At 47.1% G+C, this 20384-nt stretch overlaps 1 protein-coding gene across 1 annotated transcript; it reads right to left on the bottom strand.

The window, feature by feature from the left end:
* Positions 1–17218: 17218 nt before the first annotated feature.
* On the bottom strand, positions 17219–18133 carry LOC122923720 (taste receptor type 2 member 9-like). Its single transcript, XM_044274571.1, has one exon. The coding sequence runs from the start codon at positions 18131–18133 to the stop codon at positions 17219–17221; it is 915 nt and encodes a 304-aa protein (XP_044130506.1).
* Positions 18134–20384: the final 2251 nt, after the last annotated feature.

Raw genomic sequence — 20384 nt, 5'->3', positions numbered from 1 at the left:
CCTCGGTCTAGGCTTCTACCCATCTCAATACATCCCCATCCCCACTCTGTCCATGCTTCTATTTACCTTACTACATCAATAGCTGCCCCTCTGTCCAGGCTTCTACTGACCTCACTACATATACAGCCGTCCCTCTGTCCAAGCTTCTACTTAACTCACTACATCAACAGCCGTCCCTCTGTCCAGGCTTCTACTTACTTTACTATATCAATAGCCGCCCCTCGGTCCAGGCTTCTACCCACCTCTATACATCCCCAGCCCCACTCTGTCCATGCTTCTATTTACCTTACTACATCAATAGCCGCCCCTCTGTCCAAGCTTCTATTTAACTTACTATATCCACAGCCGCCACTCTGTCCAGGCTTCTACTGATCTCACTATATCCACAGCCGCCCCTCTGTCTAGGCTTCTACTCGCCTCACTACATCCACAGTCTCCCCTCTGTCCAGGCTTCTACTCACCTCACTACATCCACATCCGCCCCTCTGTCCAGGCTTCTACTTAACTCACTACATCAACAGCCGTCCCTCTGTCCAAGCTTCTACTTACTTTACTATATCAATAGCCGCCCCTCGGTCCAGGCTTCTACCCACCTCAATACATCCCCAGCCCCACTCTGTCCAGGCTTCTATTTACCTTACTACATCAATAGCCGCCCCTCTGTCCAGGCTTCTACTGACCTCACTATATCCACAGCCGCCCCTCTGTCCAGGCTTCTATTTAACTTACTATATCCACAGCCGCCACTCTGTCCAGGCTTCTACTGATCTCACTACATCCACAGCCGCCCCTCTGTCCAGGCTTCGACTCACCTCACTACATCCACAGCCTCCCCTCTTTCCAAGCTTCTATTTAACTTACTACATCCCCAGCACCACTCTGTCCATGCTTCTATTTACCTTACTACATCAATAGCTGCCCCTCTGTCCAGGCTTCTACTGACCTCACTACATATACAGCCGTCCCTCTGTCCAGGCTTCTACTTACTTTACTATATCAATAGCCGCCCCTCGGTCCAGGCTTCTACCCACCTCAATACATCCCCAGCCCCACTCTGTCCAGGCTTCTATTTACCTTACTACATCAATAGCCGCCCCTCTGTCCAGGCTTCTACTGACCTCACTATATCCACAGCCGCCCCTCTTTCCAGGCTTCTATTTAACTTACTATATCCACAGCCGCCACTCTTCCAGGCTTCTACTGATCTCACTACATCCACAGCCGCCCCTCTGTCCAGGCTTCTACTCACCTCACTACATCCACAGCCTCCCCTCTTTCCAAGCTTCTATTTAACTTACTACATCCACAGCTGCCACTCTGTCCAGGCTTCTACTTAACTCACTATATCAACAGCCGTCTCTCTGTCCAGGCTTCTACTTACTTTACTATATCAATAGCCGCCCCTCGGTCCAGGCTTCTACCCACCTCAATACATCCTCAGCCCCACTCTGTCCATGCTTCGATTTACCTTACTACATCAATAGCTGCCCCTCTGTCCAGGCTTCTACTGACCTCACTACATATACAGCCGTCCCTCTGTCCAGGCGTCTACTCACCTCACTATATCAACAGCCACCCCTCAGTCCAGGCTTCTACTCACCTCACTACATCAGCAGCCACCCCTCTGACCAGGCTTTTACCCACCTCACTACATCAGCAGCCACCTCTCTGTCCAGGTTTTTACCCACCTCACTACACCCACAGCCGCCCCCCTGTCCAGGCTTCTATTTACCTTACTAAAATCCACAGCCGCCCATTTGTCCAGGCTTCTACAGACCTCACTACATCCACAGCTGCCCCTCTGTCCAGGATTCTACTTACCTCACTAAATCCACAGCTGCCCCTCTGTCTAGGCTTCTACTCACCTCACTACATGAAAAACCGCCCCTCAGTCCGGGCTTCTACCTACCTCACTACATCAACAGCCACCCCTCAGTCCAGGCTTCTACTCACCTCACTACATCAACAACCATCCCTCTGTCCAGGCTTCTACTTACCTCACTACATCATCAGCCGCCCCTCTGTCCAGGCTTCTACTCACCTCACTACATCAACAGCGGCCCCTCAGTCTAGGCTTCTACTCACCTCACTACATTAACATCCGTCCCTCTGTCCAGGCTTCTACATACCTCACTACATCAACAGCCACCCATCTGTCCAGGCTTCTACTGAACTAATTACATCCACAGCCGCCCCTATGTCCAGGCTTCTACTTACCTCACTATATCGACAGCTGCCTGTCTCTCCAGGCTTCTACTCACCTAACTATATTAACAGCCACCCCTCTGTCCAGTATTCTACCCATCTCTGTCATGGATGAGAGTTGCAGATAGCTGGAACTTATAAATAAACGAGCAACTTGATCCCAAACTAAGGAGCTTATAGGTGAGCCCTATAAACCCCAAAGAGCTCTCCCTGACGACTATGCACATACAAGTGTCTCGATGGAAGACGATTGCATGCCCACGTACCTAAGCCTGCATCACACCTGAAAACCCTATAATAGTGAGGGGACACGACCACCCTGCACTTAATACGGAGGGAGTCAGGGTCACCTAGAATCAAGCCAGCAAGCAAACAAAATAAAGTAAAGGACTTATCTGAGCAAACAGCAGACACAGCCTCCAGCAGTAAACACTTCATCCAGGAAGTAGTATAAACCGCAAAGTGAGGCAGTATGGGAGGGAATATAAAGGAAGATGCTTATGTCTAAATAAGTGACACCTGGCAGAAGGAAAGGAGATGAGAAAGTGAAACCAAAACAAAGAACATCATACAAGAGGTATAGAAGAACCTAGACCGTCTCACAGAATTGGAGGTGACAATCTCACTACATCCACAGCCCCACTCTGTCAAGGCTTCTATTTACCTTACTACATCCACAGCCGCCCCTCTGTCCAGGCTTCTACTGACCTCACTACATCCACAGCAGCCCTTCTGTACAGGCTTCTACTCACCTCACTATATCAAAAGCCTCCCCTCAGTCCAAGCTTCTACTCACCTCACTACATCAGCAGCTGCCCCTCTGTCCAGGCTTTTACCCACCTCACTACATCAGCAGCCGCTCCTCTGTCCAGGTTCTTATCCACCTCACTACATCAGCAGCCGCCCCTCTGTCCAGGCTTTTACTGACCTCACTACATCCACAGCCTCCCCTCTGTCCAGGCTACTATTTAACTTACTACATCCACAGCCGCCACTCTGTCCAGGCTTCTACTTAACTCACTACATCAACAGCCGTCCCTCTGTCCAGGCTTCTACTGACCTCAATACATCCACAGATGCCCCTCGGTCCAGGCTTCTACTTACTTTACTATATCGACAGCTGCCCCTCTATCCAGACTTCTTATCACCTCACTATATCAACAGCCGCCCCTCGGTCCAGGCTTCTACCCACCTCACTATATCCACAGCCCCACTCTGTCTAGGCTTCTATTTACCTTACTACATCAATAGCTGCCCCTCTGTCCAGGCTTCTACTCACCTCACTACATCCACAGCCGCCCTTCTGTCCAGGCTTCTACTCACCTCACCACATCATCAGCCATCCCTCTGTCCAGGCTTTTACCCACCTCACTACATCTGCCGCCGCCCCTCTGTACAGGTTTTTACCCACCTCACTACACCCACAGCCGCCCCTCTGTCCAGGCTTCTACTGACCTCACAACATCAACAGCCACTCCTCTGTCCAGGCTTTTACTTACCTCACTACATCCACAGCTGCCCCTCTGTCTAGGCTTCTACTCACCTCACTACATGAAAAAATGCCCCTCAGTCCAGGCTTCTACCTACCTCACTACATCAACAACCGCCCCTCAGTCCAGGCTTCTACTCACCTCGCTACATCAACCGCCATCCCTCTGTCCAGGCTTCTACTTACCTCACTACATCATCAGCCGCCCCTCTATCCAGGCTTCTACTCACCTCACTAAATCCACAGCCGCCCCTCTGTACAGGCTTCTACTCACCTCACTACATCCACAGCCGCCCCTCTGTCCAGGCTTCTACTCACCTTACTACATCAACAGAAGCCCCTCTTTCTAGGCTTCTACTCACCTCACTACATTCGCATCTGCCCCACTGTCCAGGATTCTACTTACCTCACTAAATCCACAGCTGCCCCTCTGTCCAGTCTTCTACTCACCTCACTATATCCACAGCCGGCCTTCTGTCCAGTCTTCTACTCACCTCACTATATCCACAGCTGCCCCTCTGTCCAGGATTCTACTTACCTCACTAAATCCACAGCTGCCCCTCTGTCCAGTCTTCTACTCACCTCACTATATCCACAGCCGCCCCTCTGTCCAGGCTTCTACTCACCTTACTACATCAACAGAGGCCCCTCTTTCTAGGCTTCTACTCACCTCACTACATTAGCATCTGCCCCACTGTCCAGGCTTCTACTCACCTCACTACATCCACAGCTGCCCCTCTGTCCAGGATTCTACTTACCTCACTAAATCCACAGCTGCCCCTCTGTCCAGTCTTCTACTCACCTCACTATGTCCACAGCCGGCCTTCTGTCCAGTCTTCTACTCACCTCACTATATAAACAGCCACCCCTCAGTCCAGGCTTCTACTCACCTCACTACATCAGCAGCCGCCCCTCTGTCCAGGCTATTACCCACCTCACTACATCAGCAGCCGCCCCTCTGTATAGGTTTTTACCCACCTCACTACACAACATCTGCCAATCTGTCCAGGTTTCTATTTTTCTCACTATATCGACAGCGACCCATCTGTCCAGACTTCTACTTACCTCAGTACATCAAGAGCCGTCTCTCTGTCTAGTCTTCTACTGACCTCACTACATCCACAGCCGCCCCTATATCCAGGCTTCTACTTACCTCACTATATGGTCAGCTGCCTCTCTGTCTAGGCTTCTACTCACCTCACTATATCAACAGCCGCCCCACGGTCCAGGATTCTACCCATCTCACTACATCCACAGCCCCACTCTGTCCAGGCTTCTATTTACCTTACTACATCCACAGCCTCCCCTCTGTCCAGGCTTTTACTGACCTCACTACATCCAGAGCAGCTCTTCTGTCCAGGCTTCTACTCACCTCACTACATCCACAGCCTCCCCTATGTCCAAGCTTCTACTCACCTCACTATATCAACAGCCTCCCCTATGTCCAAGCTTCTACTCACCTCACTACATCCACAGCCGCCCCTCTGTCCAGGCTTCTACTCACCTCACTATATCAACAGCCTCCCCTATGTCCAAGCTTCTACTCACCTCACTACATCCACAGCCGCCGCTCTGTCCAGGCTTCTACTCACCTCACTACATCAGCAGCTGCCACTCTGTCCAGGCTTTTACCCACCTCACTACATCCACAGCCGCCCCTCTGTCCAGTCTTTAACTGACCTCACTACATCCTTAGCCTCCCCTCTGTCCAGGCTTCTACTCACCTCACTATATCCACAGCTGCCCCTCTGTCCAGGCTTCTACTCACCTCACTATATCCACAGCCGCCCCTCTGTCCAGTCTTTAACTGACCTCACTACATCCTTAGCCTCCCCTCTGTCCAGGCTTCTACTCACCTCACTATATCCACAGCTGCCCCTCTGTCCAGTCTTCTACTCACCTCACTATATCCACAGCCGGCCTTCTGTCCAGTCTTCTACTCACCTCACTATATAAACAGCCACCCCTCAGTCCAGGCTTCTACTCACCTCACTACATCAGCAGCCGCCCCTCTGTCCAGGCTATTACCCACCTCACTACATCAGCAGCCGCCCCTCTGTATAGGTTTTTACCCACCTCACTACACAACATCTGCCAATCTGTCCAGGTTTCTATTTTTCTCACTATATCGACAGCGACCCATCTGTCCAGACTTCTACTTACCTCAGTACATCAAGAGCCGTCCCTCTGTCTAGTCTTCTACTGACCTCACTACATCCACAGCCGCCCCTATATCCAGGCTTCTACTTACCTCACTATATGGTCAGCTGCCTCTCTGTCCAGGCTTCTACTCACCTCACTATATCAACAGCCGCCCCTCGGTCCAGGATTCTACCCATCTCACTACATCCACAGCCCCACTCTGTCCAGGCTTCTATTTACCTTACTACATCCACAGCCTCCCCTCTGTCCAGGCTTTTACTGACCTCACTACATCCAGAGCAGCTCTTCTGTCCAGGCTTCTACTCACCTCACTATATCAACAGCCTCCCCTATGTCCAAGCTTCTACTCACCTCACTACATCCACAGCCGCCGCTCTGTCCAGGCTTCTACTCACCTCACTACATCAGCAGCTGCCACTCTGTCCAGGCTTTTACCCACCTCACTACATCCACAGCCGCCCCTCTGTCCAGTCTTTAACTGACCTCACTACATCCGCAGCCTCCCCTCTGTCCAGGCTTCTACTCACCTCACTATATCCACAGCTGCCCCTCTGTCCAGGCTTCTACTCACCTCACTACATCAACAGCCGTCCCTCTGTCCAGTCTTCAACTGACCTCACTACATCCACAGCTGCCCCTCTGTCCAGGCTTCTACTCGCCTCACTGCCTGGCTTTGATTGAGAATCTGGTAATTTTCCATAGCTGCCAAAGGTTTTAAAAAAGACCATGTTTTGGGGTAAACCCCCAAACTTGTTTACAACCAAAAACCAGTCATCCTGACCTTTTAAATGCCTGGTTTAGCTCTGTTGTTATGTCTGGAAACTTGTTTCTGTCTGGAAAACCTGCTGTGTCATTGCCATTGAGTATAATTGAAGCTCTAATGTAAGTATAATTTAAGTATATACTGGACGGGAGCTGAAACAATGTATTTGTTTGTGCTGTTTCTCCACTCCACCCCTCCCACTAGAAGGTTCCAGTGTAGCAAAAACTGTATATAAGAAGAGCAGTTAGAGACCCTAGTGTGCTACAGTTAAGGACCAGTGCTTGGAGGGGAGACTCTGCCAGTCTACTGAGTGATTAGAAGAAGACGCTGAGACTGAGATACGCTGCCACAGACCCTGGATCACCAGCCTTGGACAAGGGTACCAGCCTTCTGAAGAGAAATAGGGACATATAGCTCAGGCCTTTTCTCAGCATCAAACCTTTTTTTTTCTGCCAGGGAGGAGACTGGAGAAGCCAGCCCTATGCCTCATCTCAGGGAGGAGACTGGAGAAGCCAGCCCCATGCCTCGTCTCAGGGAGGAGACTAGAGAAGCCGGCCCTATGCTTGTCTATATTGTTTTGTACCTTTCTCTAATAAAGAAGCACCCTGGTTACTGCAGACCCTGACTCTCTGGACTCCCATTGGTGTGCACCACGCCTTACCATCCCTTCCGGAGAGCATAAACACGTGGTGACACCTCGACTGTGTCCGGGGAACCCAGCGTAGAGTTGGGGCCACCCATACCCGGCCACTGCACTATATCCACAGCGGCCCCTCGTTCCAGGCTTTTACTTACCTCACTACATCAACAGCCGTTCCTTTGTCCAGGCTTCTACTTACCTCACTACATCAACAGCCGCCCCTCTGTCCAGGCTTCTACTTACCTCACTACATCAACAGCAACCCCTCTGTCCAGGCTTTTACTTACCTCACTATATCCACAGTCGCCCCTCGGTCCAGGCTTCTACTTACCTCACTACATCAACAGCTGCCCCTCCTTCCAGGCTTCTACCCACCTCACTACATCTGTAGCTGCCCCTATGTCCAGGCTTTTACTTACCTCACTACATCCACAGCAGCCCTTCTGTCCAGGCTTCTACTCACCTCACTATATCAACAGCCTCCCGTAAGTCCAAGCTTCTACTCACCTCACTACATCCACAGCCGCCCCTCTGTCCAGGCTTTTACCCACCTCACCACATCCACAGCCGCCCCTCTGTCCAGTCTTCTATTTACCTTAATACATCCACAGTCGCCCCTCTGTCCAGGCTTCAACTGACCTTACTACATCCATAGCCACTCCTCTGTCCAGGCTTCTACTTACCGCATTATATACACAGCTGCCCCTCTGTCTAGGCTTCTACTCACCTCACTACATCATAAACCGTATTCAGTCCAGGCTTCTACTCACCTCACTTTATCCATAACCACCCCTCTGTCCAGGCTTCTACTTACCTCACTTTATCCATAACCACCCCTCTGTCCAGGCTTCTACTGACCTCACTACATCCACAGCCGCCCCTCGGTCCAGGCTTCTACTTACCTCACTATATCCATAGGCACCCCTCTATCCAGTCTTCTGCTCACCTCACTACATTCACAACCACCCCTCTGTCCAGGCTTCTACTCATCTCACTACATCCACAGCCGCCCCTCTGTCCAGGCTACTACTTACCTCACTACATCCACAGCCGCCCCTCAGTCCAGGCTTCAATTTACCTCACTATATTCACAGCCACCCCTCTGTCCAGGCTTCTACTAACCTCATTACATTTACAGCCGCCCCCCTGTCCAGGCTTCTACTGACCTCACTACATCCACAGCCGCCCCTCTGTCCAGGCTTCTACTGACCTCACTACACCCACAGCCGTTCCTCTGTCTAGGCTTCTACTTACCTCACTATATCCACAGCCACCCCTCTGTTCAGGCTTCTACTCACCTTAATTCATCCACAGCCGCCCCTCTGTTTAGGCTTCTACTCACCTAACTACATCCACAGCCTCCCCTCTGTCCAGGCTTCTACTGACCTCACTAAATCCACAGCCGCCCCTCTGTCCAGGCTTCTACTCACCTCACTACATCCACAGCCACCCCTCTGTCTAGGCTTCTGCTCACCTTATTACATCCACAGCCGCCCCTCTGTCTAGGCTTCTGCTCACCTCACTACATCCACAGCCGCCCCTCTGTCTAGGCTTCTGCTCACCTTACTACATCCACAGCCACCCCTCTGTCCAGGCTTCTGCTCTCCTCACTACATCCACAGCCGCCCCTCTGTTTTTGCTTCTGCTCACCTCACTACATCCACAGCCGCCCTACTGTCTAGGCTTCTGCTCACCTCACTACATCCACAGCCGCCCCTCTGTCTAGGCTTCTGCTCACCTCACTACATCAACAGCCGCCCCTTTGTTTTTGCTTCTGCTCTCCTCACTACATCCACACCCACCCCTCTGTCTAGGCTTCTGCTCACCTCACTACATCCACAGCCGCCCCTCTGTCTAGGCTTCTGCTCACCTTATTACATCCACAGCCGCCCCTCTGTCCAGGCTACTACTTACCTCACTACATCCACAGCCGCCCCTCTGTCCAGGCTTCTGCTCACCTTCCTACATACACAGCCGCCCCTCTGTCTAGGCATCTGCTCACCTTACTATATCCACAGATGCCCCTCTGTCCAGGTTTCTACTCACCTCACTACATCCACAGTCGCCCCTCTGTCCAGGTTTCTACTCACCTCACTACATCCACAGCTGCCCCTCTGTACAGGTTTCTGCTCACCTTATTACATCCACAGCCGCCCCTCTGTCTAGGCTTCTGCTCACCTCACTACATCCACAGCCGCCCCTCTGTCCAGGCTTCTGCTCACCTCACTACATCCACAGCCGCCCCTCTGTCTAGGCTTCTGCTGACCTTACTACATCCACCCCTCTGTCCAGGCTTCTGCTCACCTCACTACATCCACAGCCGCACCTCTGTTTTTGCTTCTGCTCACCTCACTACATCCACAGCCGCCCTACTGTCTAGGCTTCTGCTCACCTCACTACATCCACAGCCGCCCCTCTGTGTAGGCTTCTGCTCACCTCACTACATCCACAGCCGCCCCTCTGTCTAGGCTTCTGCTCACCTCACTACATCCACAGCCGCCCCTCTGTTTTTGCTTCTGCTCACCTCACTACATCCACAGCCGCCCTACTGTCTAGGCTTCTGCTCACCTCACTACATCCACAGCCGCCCCTCTGTGTAGGCTTCTGCTCACCTCACTACATCCACAGCCGCCCCTCTGTCTAGGCTTCTGCTCACCTCACTACATCCACAGCCACCCCTCTGTCTAGGCTTCTGCTCACCTCACTACATCAACAGCCGCCCCTCTGTTTTTGCTTCTGCTCTCCTCACTACATCCACACCCACCCCCCTGTCTAGGCTTCTGTTCACCTCACTACATTCACAGCCATATTTGTCTTATGTCAGTCACTTAGCACTATACCATTTCCTAGAGGACCTTTAAAAATTATAAACAATGGCACAACAATGACTGAACTGAGCGCTTTAACAACTGTTAGGTGAAATCCATCTGGACCCGGAGCTTTGTTCACATTTACCTTATATAACTTACCTTGGACCATATCTACAGTTAAAAAATTGAGCATATTACTGGATGTACTAACAGCCCCAGCACCACCAATATCAGCTCCTTTTTCTTCTTTTGTATATACGGAGCTTAAATACCCATTTAATAACTGTGCCTTTTCCTTATCTTCAGTGACTAGTTCCGCTTTATCGTTATTTAGGGGACCTATCTGCTTAGTCCTTGGTTTTTTAGAATTTATCTATTGAAATAATGTTTTTAGGTTTGTTTTGTTCTCTTTTGCCACCTTCTGTTTGTTTTTCATTTTTGTTGATTTCATCTCCTTTTACAGATTTTATTAAGCCCTTTGTAAACTTCAAAGGCTTCAGCTGACACCTCAGATATGTTTTTTTAAATGCCCTTTTTTTGTAATTTATAACCCTTTTTTACAGTAGCTGTAAGATATGGAATTTTAGCCGTTTATACTTGTTAATCAACAGGAATTACTGTAATTTTTTAGTGCAGTTACTCAATGTGAATTTGAAGCTCTCCCATTTATCCTCAGTATTATTATGTGACAGGAGCTGCTCCCGGTCTATGCCCTGAAATGCTGCCCTCAACCCGGGGAAATTTGCCTTTTTGAAATTCATTGTCTTCGCTCTGCCTCACAGAGTTTGCGTCTTATAGTCCAGGGGGAATATAATTATATTGTGGTCCCTATTACCTAGGGTTTCTCGAACAGTAACATCTCCAACAAGCTCAGCATCATTAGAAATGACCAGATCCAACAGAGCATGGCCCATAAAGTGGTCCTGCAGCAAGTGGAGGAATCTTCTCCTCTTTACAGTTGAGGCAGAACCATGACCCCAGTCAATGTCTGGGAAGGTAAAATCTCCCATTATGACCACTGTACAGCCTGTGCCGCCGCTCTATTTGGTTATACAATTAAACCTCTATCTCCTCTGTGATGTTAGGGGGTCTATAGATGACACCAAGTATTATTTATTCAGTGCTTATATCCCCTTAGGGAACCAGTCCTTTCGTAAGGGGAATGTCCTTCCTTAGGGGGCATGTCTTTTGTCTGGGGGAATACCATTTCATGGGGTTGTGTCCTTTATCATGTGGAATGTCCTTTCTCATTTGGTGCGTCCTTTCTCGAGGCATGTCCTTTACAGGGACCATGGCCTTCCTCATGGACGTCTCCTTTCTCAGGGGCCAAGTCCTTTTTGCTGCTCGTCTCTTCCTATAACTTTCACAGCTTTAACAGTAGATCTGACTGGTTGCAATTGAAGGATGGAACAGAGCGTGTGATCCCATCTGCAAGGTGGACAGAGAGAGGGAGAAAGAAAGAAACAAACAGCAGGTGGTGCTATACAGAATAACAGATACGTTTTATTGAATAAGATGATTAAATGCAATTACTAAGGTTTCCAGATCCAGATATGAAAATGTAGAATCTTTTTCATGGGACAACCCCTTTAAAAACAAAGTTCCAGATCCGGAGGACAGATCCTGTAGTAACAATATGAAGGTCATGAGTATCTCTGGAGATGTTTCACCCCCGACAATGCTGGAGAAGTCTGATCTAATAATGGACAGAGCTCACAAAGTCCTAGATCATGGTCTTCTCCTGACAACAGACCAAGAGACATTCCGATTCATCTTTACCACATTATAGAACATTTACCCCAAGAAGCTTTTACTCCAGCAAAAAAGGGGCCAAATCCACATCCACAGCCCTCCGGTAGCATCCTATCCTCTGGGTACATTTCTAATTCATTTAATATCAGTAATGGACCAAGGCCACCCTCTCAATCTCATTATAGGCCCTTTGGCTGAGGCTAGCCATATGAATCATTGTATCCGGCTGGACCCTCAGAACATGAAACGGGGAGGGGATGCTGTAGTTCTCTTGTCTCACTTTCACTGGAATTTTACTTTGGGGGATCTCTCTCTGGTTCATCTGAAAATGCACATTCTTAAAGGGGTTGGCTACTTTAAGGAGGCATCCCATTGAAGTGAATTGGAACAGTGGTGGGATACACATACACACTGCTGCACAGCAAGCAGAAACAGCTCTTTAAGTTGCAAGATCTTGGGTGACCCTCTGCACATTTACTATTTCTATTATGGAGAACAGTTGGTATGCATGATGACTGATGTAGGCCAGACAACACTCCTCTTGGTTTCTGGGAAAAATACATGCAAATTTTCATGTCTAACATCTGCTGGCATCAGATAAGCTTAGGAAAACTTATTTAAATATCTTTCCCAGAAACCCAGTGAGGCATCGCCTGGCCTACAATGCTGCACACATTGACTCTGCATACTAGGGGCTCTCCATAATGAGAAAGAATCCCCCTTAGACAATACATTATATATTGTTTAGAAACACAGGCTAGAGTACTGGGCTCTGTCACTGTCTTTCTCTGCTCGGGATGAACTCTAACCCTAATAAAAAAAAAAAAAAATTGGGAACCTGATACAAAATTTAAACCTCTACAAAATTCTATCCCAGACAGTCTGCAGTCCTATCCCAAAATTCCATTATCTCCAGCTGGGAAAATCATTGTTTTCAAAATGGCAGAGCTGCTCCATACTACACCCATCCCAAACCCCTTCTTCAAAAGCTTATAGTGCACAAAAGCATCACCCCCTTTATTTGGGCAGGTAACTGACCAATAATATTATTTGTGACCATATCCTTAAACTGGAAAAAGGACAGAATGGGTCTCAATACGCAAGCCTCAATACTAGACCCAATGACATACAAGGGGCCCAGTTCACCAAAAACTGGTCCTGAATTAAAGAAAGTTACATAGATAGGCAAACCATACCCCCATTACTATCATGAATCAAAGTCTTGTCCACCCTGATGGGCATCAATACTACGAGCTCCACATGGGCAGGCTTCAATTGAATGGTTCCAGGTCTGGTCTCTATGAAACCATTACATTTCTAATCATTAAAACTGACCTCTTTAGTGAGAAGCTGATGGTATTAAGGAAACCTAACCCCAGGGTGAGAAGATAGTACAGTCACATGACTATAGAGGGCAGATAGTACAGTCACATGGCTATTGAGGGCAGATAGTACAGTAACATGGCTATAGATGGGCAGATAGTACAGTCACATGACTATAGAGGGGCAGATAATACTGTCACATGACTATAGATGGGAAGATATTACAGTCACATGACTATAGAGGGGCAGATAGTACAGTCACATGGCTATATAGGGGCAGATAGTACAGTCACATGACTATAGAGGGGCAGATAGTACAGTCACATGACTGTAGATGGGCAGATAGTACAGTCACATAACTATATAGGGGCAGATAATACAGTCACATGGCTATATAGGGGCAGATAGTACAGTCACATGGCTATAGATGGGCAGATAGTAGAGTCACATGGCTATACAGGGAGTGCAGAATTATTAGGCAAGTTGTATTTTTGAGGATTAATTTTATTATTGAACAACAACCATGTTCTCAATGAACCCAAAAAAACTCATTAATATCAAAGCTGAATATTTTTGGAAGTAGTTTTTAGTTTGTTTTTAGTTTTAGCTATTTTAGGGGGATATCTGTGTGTGCAGGTGACTATTACTGTACATAATTATTAGGCAACTTAACAAAAAACAAATATATACCCATTTCAATTATTTATTTTTACCAGTGAAACCAATATAACATCTCAACATTCACAAATATACATTTCTGACATTCAAAAACAAAACAAAAACAAATCAGTGACCAATATAGCCACCTTTCTTTGCAAGGACACTCAGAAGCCGGCCATCCATGGATTCTGTCAGTGTTTTGATCTGTTCACCATCAACATTGCGTGCAGCAGCAACCACAGCCTCCCAGACACTGTTCAGAGAGGTGGACTGTTTTCCCTCCTTGTAAATCTCACATTTGATGATGGACCACGGGTTCTCAATGGGGTTCAGATCAGGTGAACAAGGAGGCCATGTCATTAGATTTTCTTCTTTTATACCCTTTCTTGCCAGCCACGTTGTGGAGTACTTGGACGCGTGTGATGGAGCATTGTCCTGCATGAAAATCATGTTTTTCTTGAAGGATGCAGACTTCTTCCTGTACCACTGCTTGAAGAAGGTGTCTTCCAGAAACTGGCAGTAGGACTGGGAGTTGAACTTGACTCCATCCTCAACCCGAAAAGGCCCCACAAGCTCATCTTTGATGATACCAGCCCAAACCAGTACTCCACCTCCACCTTGCTGGCGTCTGAGTCGGACTGGAGCTCTTTGCCCTTTACCAATCCAGCCACGGGCCCATCCATCTGGCCCATCAAGACTCACTCTCATTTCATTAGTCCATAAAACCTTAGAAAAATCAGTCTTGAGATATTTCTTGGCCCAGTCTTGACGTTTCAGCTTGTGTGTCTTGTTCAGTGGTGGTCGTCTTTCAGCCTTTCTTACCTTGGCCATGTCTCTGAGTATTGCACACCCTGTGCTTTTGGGCACTCCAGTGATGTTGCAGCTCTGAAATATGGCCAAACTGGTGGCAAGTGGTATCTGCACGCTTGACTTTTCTCAGTTCATGGGCAGTTATTTTGCGCCTTGGTTTTTCCACACGCTTCTTGCGACCCTGTTGACTATTTTGAATGAAACGCTTGATTGTTCGATGATCACGCTTCAGAAGCTTTGCAATTTTAAGAGTGCTGCATCCCTCTGCAAGATATCTCACTATTTTTGACTTTACTGAGCCTGTCAAGTCCTTCTTTTGACCCATTTTGCCAAAGGAAAGGAAGTTGCCTAATAATTATGCACACCTGATATAGGGTGTTGATGTCATTAGACCACACCCCTTCTCATTACAGAGATGCACATCACCTAATATGCTTAATTGGTAGTAGGCTTTCGAGCCTATACAGCTTGGAGTAAGACAACATGCAGAAAGAGGATGATGTGGTCAAAATACTCATTTGCCTAATAATTCTGCACTCCCTGTAGATGGGCAGATAGTACAGTCACATAGCTATATAGGGGCAGATAGTACAGTCACATAACTATATAGGGGCAGATAATACAGTCACATGGCTATATAGGGGCAGATAGTACAGTCTCATGGCTATAGATGGGCAGATAGTACAGTCTCATGGCTATAGATGGGCAGATAGTACAGTCTCATGGCTATAGATGGGCAGATAGTACAGTCACATGGCTATAGATGGGCAGATAGTACAGTCACATGACTATAGATGGGCAGATAGTACAGTCACATGGCTATAGATGGGCAGATAGTATAGTCACATAACTATATAGGGGCAGATAGTATAGTCACATAACTATATAGGGGCAGATAGTACAGTCACATGACTATAGATGGGCAGATAGTACAGTCACATGGCTATAGATGGGCAGATAGTACAGTCACATGGCTATATAGAGGCAGATAGCACAGCCACATGGCTATATATGGGCAGATAGTACAGCCATATCTGTGCCATTGTGCCTTACTCTGCCATATACTGTACTTATATAGAAGACAGCAGTTATAAATTCAGTTGTAAATCCTGAGGACACGCTGCTAAAATTGCAAATGAACACTTTTGCAATTCAAACAGCTGTGGTTTTCAGTTACATTGTGCAGAACCCAATGATAAGAATGCAGGCATCATCCTAGTCTTCTGGAAGCAGCGAGCTTCACATCGATATCAGGCAGTGACCTCATTGCTCTCCACATATGAGCAGTTCCCTGTGTATGTGGAGGAGCTCCTCACTAAAGGCCCTTTACATGGGCTGAGAATCGCATAGATTCTCATCCACAGATGTTCTTTCTTTTTTGTGTCTTTCACGTTTTCTCACATTCTGCATTTATCTTTGGGACTCCAGAACTTCAAGTTCCTTAGTAAATATCCTCTGGAAGAATATGTAACTAGAGACAGCTAGACACCAAGACAGGTAGACACAGAGACAGGCACAGCTAGAGAAAGACAGAGACAGCTAGGCACCAAGACAGGTAGACACAGAGACAGGCACAGCTAGAGACAGACAGAGACAGCTAGACACCAAGACAGGTAGACACAGAGACAGGCACAGCTAGAGAAAGACAGAGACAGCTATTCACCAAGACAGGTAGACACAGAGACAGGCACAGCTAGAGACAGACAGAGACAGCTAGACACCAAGACAGGTAGACACAGAGACAGGCACAGCTAGAGACAGACAGAGACAGCTAGACACCAAGACAGGTAGACACAGAGACAGGCACAGCTAGAGACAGACAGAGACAGCTAGGCACCAAGACAGGTAGACACAGAGACAGGCACAGCTAGAGACAGACAGAGACAGCTAGACACCAAGACAGGTAGACACAGAGACAGGCACAGCTAGAGAAAGACAGAGACAGCTAGGCACCAAGACAGGTAGACACAGAGACAGGCACAGCTAGAGACAGACAGAGACAGCTAGACACCAAGACAGGTAGACACAGAGACAGGCACAGCTAGAAACAGACAGAGACAGCTAGACACCAAGACAGGTAGACACAGAGACAGGCACAGCTAGAAACAGACAGAGACAGCTAGGCACCAAGACAGGTAGACACAGAGACAGGCACAGCTAGAGACAGACAGAGACAGCTAGACACCAAGACAGGTAGACACAGAGACAGGCACAGCTAGAAACAGACAGAGACAGCTAGGCACCAAGACAGGTAGACACAGAGACAGGCACAGCTAGAGACAGACAGAGACAGCTAGGCACCAAGACAGGTAGACACAGAGACAGGCACAGCTAGAGACAGACAGAGACAGCTAGGCACCAAGACAGGTAGACACAGAGACAGGCACAGCTAGTGACAGACAGAGACAGCTAGACACCAAGACAGGTAGACACAGAGACAGGCACAGCTAGAGACAGACAGAGACAGCTAGACACCAAGACAGGTAGACACAGAGACAGGCACAGCTAGAGACAGAGAGAGACTGCTAGACACCAAGACAGGTAGACACAGAGACAGCTAGACACAGATGGAGACTTGAGGACATTTCCAGGTACAATAATCTTTAGTTCCCATACTTCCTAAGACATAATGTCCTCTTAAATAACTTCTGAATTTTAGAGGATGCTTGGATTATAATGAAGGCATTTGCAGTTGGGAAGTTTAGGATTACGGAATAGCTGATGATGACTAGGGCATCTGGAGATGAGCTTGGTTTAGATGAGAAAAACATGGACTGGGCAATGTAGAAGATGATAGTAAGTATGAACAGCAGGCACATTTTTCTGATGGCATTGATGTGGGTTTGTTGAGTAAATCCTTTGTAGTTCTGCTTCATTTTTCTTACATGTTTTATAAGAGAGGAAAATGTGAGCAAGATGGAGAGGAATGTTAGCAAGAAGGGCAGGAAAGAGCCCAGAAAGGTGGCTATCTGCACATAAAAATGACTAAAATAAAATGTTCCCTTGATAAAAGAGCTTCCACCCGTACAGTTATTAAAAGAGTTGGACTCAGTCTCAACATTAAACGCCCAGATGGATGAGACACTTATGATACAAGACCAAAGAGCTGACAGCAGGAGAAGGAGCCACAAGGAAGTTGAGATGATCTTTTTGGACCAGAGAAATAGTTGATGTGTGAAGTTAACGATGCTGGTGCAGTAGAAGGAAGAGAGCCATGCGTTGAGCCAAGAGTTGAAGTAAATCACAGTGAGGATAAGAACGATGATTGGTAAATAAACCTCCTTGATGAACAAGGCAGAAAGGTGGAAGATATAGAGAAAGCCCTGCACCATCAGGCAGCTCTGGAGGATGATGTTCATCAGTCCCATCAGCAGGTGGATGACATCAGGTGGAGACACTTTCAGTCCACTCTTCATGCTTTTGGAAGCAACAATTACTATAAAGATGTTCAAAGTGACTGAAATCCCAGTCTGCAAGAGCAGGACGATCCATAGAATGTTCTGGACTACGGAGGGCATCTTCTGGGTGCTGCTTGTTCTTTGTTTTGAAGGTTCAGTTCATGTTTTAAGCTTTGAGCTTGAATCCATATGGAAGATTTGAATCATGCAAATTGTCTTCCCGGTTCAGTTACTTGAACAGATGTCAGATCTTCAATGTGTGGACGTTTTTCTCCAGATTCTCCTTTACTACAGAAGACAATATTGAGATGAGGAGCTTAAAGTGAATCTGTCACCTCCAGCAAGCGGTAGTAAGTACAGCATGCCATTAATAATACTGCACCCTCTGACTCCAGACCACTCATTTATATGTCCATACTCCCCGCTATTCCTGTGTGCCCACAAACTGGCCATGGAACACATTGATGGGACTTCTCCTGAACTACTCTCCGTTATGTATTGCACAATGGGTGGACAGCAGCATTTATATGCATAAATTAGTGGTCTGGAGTCAGTGGGAGCAGGGCTATTTGCATGGTACTGTATTTAATAAGCCTTGGGGAGGTGACACATTCTCAGGCACTCATTCAGCATTTTTCATGGAGTCTACACATAAATCACATTCCGAGACCTCCTTATACGCACTGAAGATCGAAGGAACAAAATCTTAGTTCTGTGTGGAAAAATAGCAGCAGATACTGTACTTCATTTCCTTGCAGCGCCTCAACAGGAGAAGTGAAGCATTACGTGGTGCCCATCCAAATCAACGGGCTGTGTGTATGGTGCAGGAAGGTCCTCCAGGGAGACTTTTTGTCACCGCTCGCCAATCTGACCAAGAGATAAGGAGCCTGAATCAAGGTCCTCCACTATTAATTCCCCATCGGGTGAATTACAATGTGTATGAACAAGAAAAATGGAATAGGACAGTACCACTTACGTGAAAAAAATCACTATTGGCGGCGGTGCTCGTGGCGTCAGGTCCCGGCCTCAGGGACCCCCCAAAACATAGACAGGCTTTAGAAAAGGCACGGCACTCTCGAACTTCAATCCAAATTTAGTGTTTAATCACACCGAGAGATACAGCAACGTTTCGACACACAGGTCTTTCTCAAGCTACCTGTGTGTCGAAACGTTGCTGTATCTTTCGCTGTGATTAAACACTAAATTTGGATTGAAGTTCGAGAGTGCCGTGCCTTTTCTAAAGCCTGACAATGTGTATGTTCATTATGTGATAAAGATGAGACATTTTAGAACACATCACACATGAGGCCACAACGTTGTTTCCTACATATTTTGTTGTGTTTTCATCAATTAATCAAAAATCATGAATGAGAAAAAAACAAAAAAATAAGGTGTCATTATACAATAAAATGAAATAGAGAACCATGGGTGTGAGGTATTGACTAAGGTTCAATGGACTTCTATAGAGGATGGTCTATAGGTCCAATGTGTGGAACCTGGATATTGCAAGTTTCACCAATCTACATGACTAGATTGAAGATCAGTAGACAAACTACTGGCTGATATCAGAGAAATTGTATTAGATAGGAGGCATCTCACATCTCCAGATTGATATTCCAATGGCTTGAAGATGTGAGAAGAAGCTTTGGACAACACACTCCTATTGCTGGAGGAAGAATGTGGGGACATTTCTAGGTCTAGATGTGTCCAGCCTTACCTCTGCTTCACCTTAGTTATGGACTCCAATTTCTCATACAACCAAATTCAATATAATGTCCTTGAGAGGTTGAAAACCACATCACAACCACTGGTTGGACATGTATATATATATCATAGACATCTCGTGCAAGAGTAAAATCAGGTTGTTTCTGTAAGCTCGTCATTTTGTGCCACACGTCTTGTGACATTTTAGATCCATGGTAAAAAAAGGAGACATCTGTATAAAGTCAACATCGGGCTCATCTCATGAGATTGTTTGCATGTTCCTCTGTATTCCCTGAATATACCTGAATATACCTAAGAAGGACCTTCATGGCCACAACCAAGGGGGATATGATAACATGAACATTGTATGCAGCGTAAGCTTAGAAATGGCTGTTTTTTTTTGCCCTTCATGCTGCCCAAGTTTGCTCTCACTATTTGGTACCTCAAATTTGGGATTTTTCTGTTACCAATTAATGGGGATGGGGTTAAATTCTTCCACTGAGGTTATGATTTATGTAAAATATACTTGGTCAAATTAGGACTAAACAGATACAATAGATTGTTTTCCTCTCAGTCGGGATAGGTTCTCTTAGTGTTTTTCTGTGTAATGGATGTCCACGTCTAAGGAATTTCTCTTCCATTTACTTCATTTTCATCTCATATTGTC

Source organism: Bufo gargarizans, unplaced genomic scaffold, assembly GCF_014858855.1.
Source record: "Bufo gargarizans isolate SCDJY-AF-19 unplaced genomic scaffold, ASM1485885v1 original_scaffold_1830_pilon, whole genome shotgun sequence".
NCBI classification, from domain to species: Eukaryota; Metazoa; Chordata; class Amphibia; order Anura; family Bufonidae; genus Bufo; species Bufo gargarizans.
Note: the sequence above shows the minus strand (reverse complement) of the source record. Positions and strands in the feature narration are given on the sequence as shown.

Excerpts from the sequence above, each read along its gene's own strand:
- LOC122923720 (XM_044274571.1), bottom strand. The coding sequence starts at position 18,133 with ATGCCCTCCGTAGTCCAGAACATTCTATGGATCGTCCTGCTCTTGCAG.